Genomic DNA, 2,500 nt, shown 5'->3' with positions numbered 1-2,500 from the left:
ACTGTGTTGCAGTGGTGTATATGTACGTGTCCATGTGGTGTATACAGGGCTCGACATTAATAGTCACTCGGTTGCCCTTGGCCATCAAGATGTTACAAGTGGCAACCAGATTTGGTTAGCTTTGCCAACCAAAACTTCATGCCTGGTTGACAAGCTGCCAACCACTTTTAAACCATTTCTTAAAAGTTAACGTTGAGCCCTGAGTTGTATACATGTTAGCTGTACAGTACACGTCTCGGTATCTGTTTTGGTGTTGGTGTTTGTGGCATGCCTTGTTGTCCCACCCCCATACCCCCCCACGGCTCAGGGTCCCATCTCGCCCCGTCTAATCGTGCAGGGTAACTTGTCCGTTTCTCAGCAGCGACAGACCTGACGGTGGGGAAGATCTACGCGGCCATGATGATCATGGAGTACTACCGCCAGAGCAAGGCCAAAAGGCTCCAGGCTCTCCGTGAGGAGCAGGTACCGGTTTGTACCCCAACACCCCCCCCCCAACACCCCCACTGCCCCATCCCATCTTGCCCCAATCCTTCTCCTTTTAGCCCTCTTAGCAGCTGCAGGGACCCCTCGCACTCCTCTCCCAGAAGCCTGTCCCACTAGCAGGGATGTGTTTGAGCTAACTTCTCATAGATGTTTGCCAAGTTAAGAATCTAGAATAGACACACCTTGACAAAGCAGCATGTTAACTTAGTCCAGGCTAATGCTAGAACAGTGTTAACTTGTAGATCCAGTTTGCTTTGCTAGTTTACCTACTTTAGCACTTACTTATCTAGCTAGCGAGGTTGGCTTAGCTAGGCTAACAGTTGCTCCCTTAAAGGTAAGATCTTCTGAACTTGAATTTCCAAATGCCCCCTACCTGTAGCTCTAGCAGTAAGCCCAAGGGCATCCTCTTCGTCAGTGTTTAACTACCCTACGTATCGTCTTTCCACTACTTATATGCTAAGTTATGGTCCAGCTTTATCGCTGTAGTAGCAAGCCAACTTGCTCCCTCTGCTTCAACCCTCTCCTGGACTTCCTGATCCCCCTTAATCAATGCATGAGAGGTTTTACAAGGTATGTAGAAGAACTGAGTTGAGATAACCAAGATTACACTACTGTAAAATTATACTGTACATACAATGGTGATGATGATGATGATGATGATACAACATGGCCGTTTGTCAGTGTCTTGTTTCTGTCCCCCGTTCTTTATATGTGTATGTGTTCTGGATGCTTCATCCACTTGCCCAAGGTGCAGTACCCATATCTCCACTAGGAGGTGCTGTAAAGCTGATCATGATCAAAGAGAAAAAAACACCTGTCATAGTGGTGTAGTACAGTAAAGCCTGATCTGTTTATGGAGTGTTGATACTGCACTGTTGTTCAGTGGGCAAGTGGATGGCAGTTTGTTCTGCTGTGTGTGGGTTTTGTGTGTCCAAGTGTCTCTTCCTGACTGTTCCCCATGTCACTGACAGTGCTCAGCAGGTGTACTGCCCCCATTTGGTTTGTATGTGGAAAAGTTTGTGCCCAGCCCGCCCTCATGCCCTCATGACATTCCATGTATAGAACATAGAACACGTGTGAGTTCCATTGCTCCAGGCTCTTCTCAACATCGGTGCTGCTGCTGGTGGCCTGAGTGTGGGTGTGGCATGCCAGAACCCCCCCCCCCCCCCCCTCTGATCCCCTCCCCCCTCTTGTGAAACCCCTCTCTGCTTCCTTGTACGTGTTGGATATTATATCAGCCCTCCTCTCTTGTTGTCTGTGTTTACACATCTCAATGTGATCTCTCTCTATATCCCTCTCTCTCTCGCTCTCTTCTTCTCTCTGCTTTTCTCTCTTTCCCACTCCCTCTCTCTCTCTCTCTCTCTGTCTGTCTGTCTCTGTTCCTCAGTCTTTCTCACTGTCTTTGTTGTCGTTGTTTGTGAAGTAGATGTCTTAACCCTTGTCCTGTGTCACACCTCCACCCTCTGGCTGTTAAACTTCCAACTCTTAGTTGTACTTTACGTCATTTCACCCCTCTCATTTTGTCGTCTTGAACTCTCCCGACTCTTGTGGCGTCCTCTCTGCCCTGCTTCCTCTAACTCCTCTGCGAGGAGGTCTAGGTCTTGACCGTGTCCGAGTGGCTCGAGTAAACAGGTCAAAACTCTTGACCGGTTCGGTCCTAAGCATCTCTCTCTCTCTAACATGGCTTCTTCTCTCTTCCTCTGTGTGTGTCCCACTGCCTGGACTTGTCCCCTGGACTGTGATCATGGTTGAGGTTGTTGAGATGTTGAGTTGAAGATCTGGCTGTGAACCTTTTGGCCAACCGTGGGTCTGTGAGTTTTCAGTGGAACATGGGAGCTACACCAGGCGCGTAACTGAAGCGCTCTGTTCGCATTGCGTCTGCTGCGACAATTAGCATCCGCTATAATCCATGGACTTAGCTACATCAGACGTGATAGCGGCACGTGCATTCTAATAAAATAGCCTAGTCCTCTAAAAAAATGATTTTACAGTACATGTTGCAAACAGAAAGCTTCAG

The 2,500-nt window shown here is 48.3% G+C and overlaps 1 protein-coding gene across 1 annotated transcript in view; it reads left to right on the top strand.

The window, feature by feature from the left end:
• The window catches only part of cacna1ab (calcium channel, voltage-dependent, P/Q type, alpha 1A subunit, b), a 113,919-nt gene that overhangs the window by 99,008 nt on the left and 12,411 nt on the right, over positions 1-2,500 (top strand). Inside the window, exon 42 of the mRNA XM_062535145.1 lies at positions 359-462. Coding sequence (XP_062391129.1) covers positions 359-462 — 104 coding nt within the window. The remainder of the gene's footprint in view (positions 1-358; positions 463-2,500) is intronic.

This window comes from Sardina pilchardus, chromosome 1 (genome assembly GCF_963854185.1).
Source record: "Sardina pilchardus chromosome 1, fSarPil1.1, whole genome shotgun sequence".
NCBI lineage: Eukaryota > Metazoa > Chordata > Actinopteri > Clupeiformes > Clupeidae > Sardina > Sardina pilchardus.
This window is presented reverse-complemented; position numbering and strand designations above follow the sequence as displayed.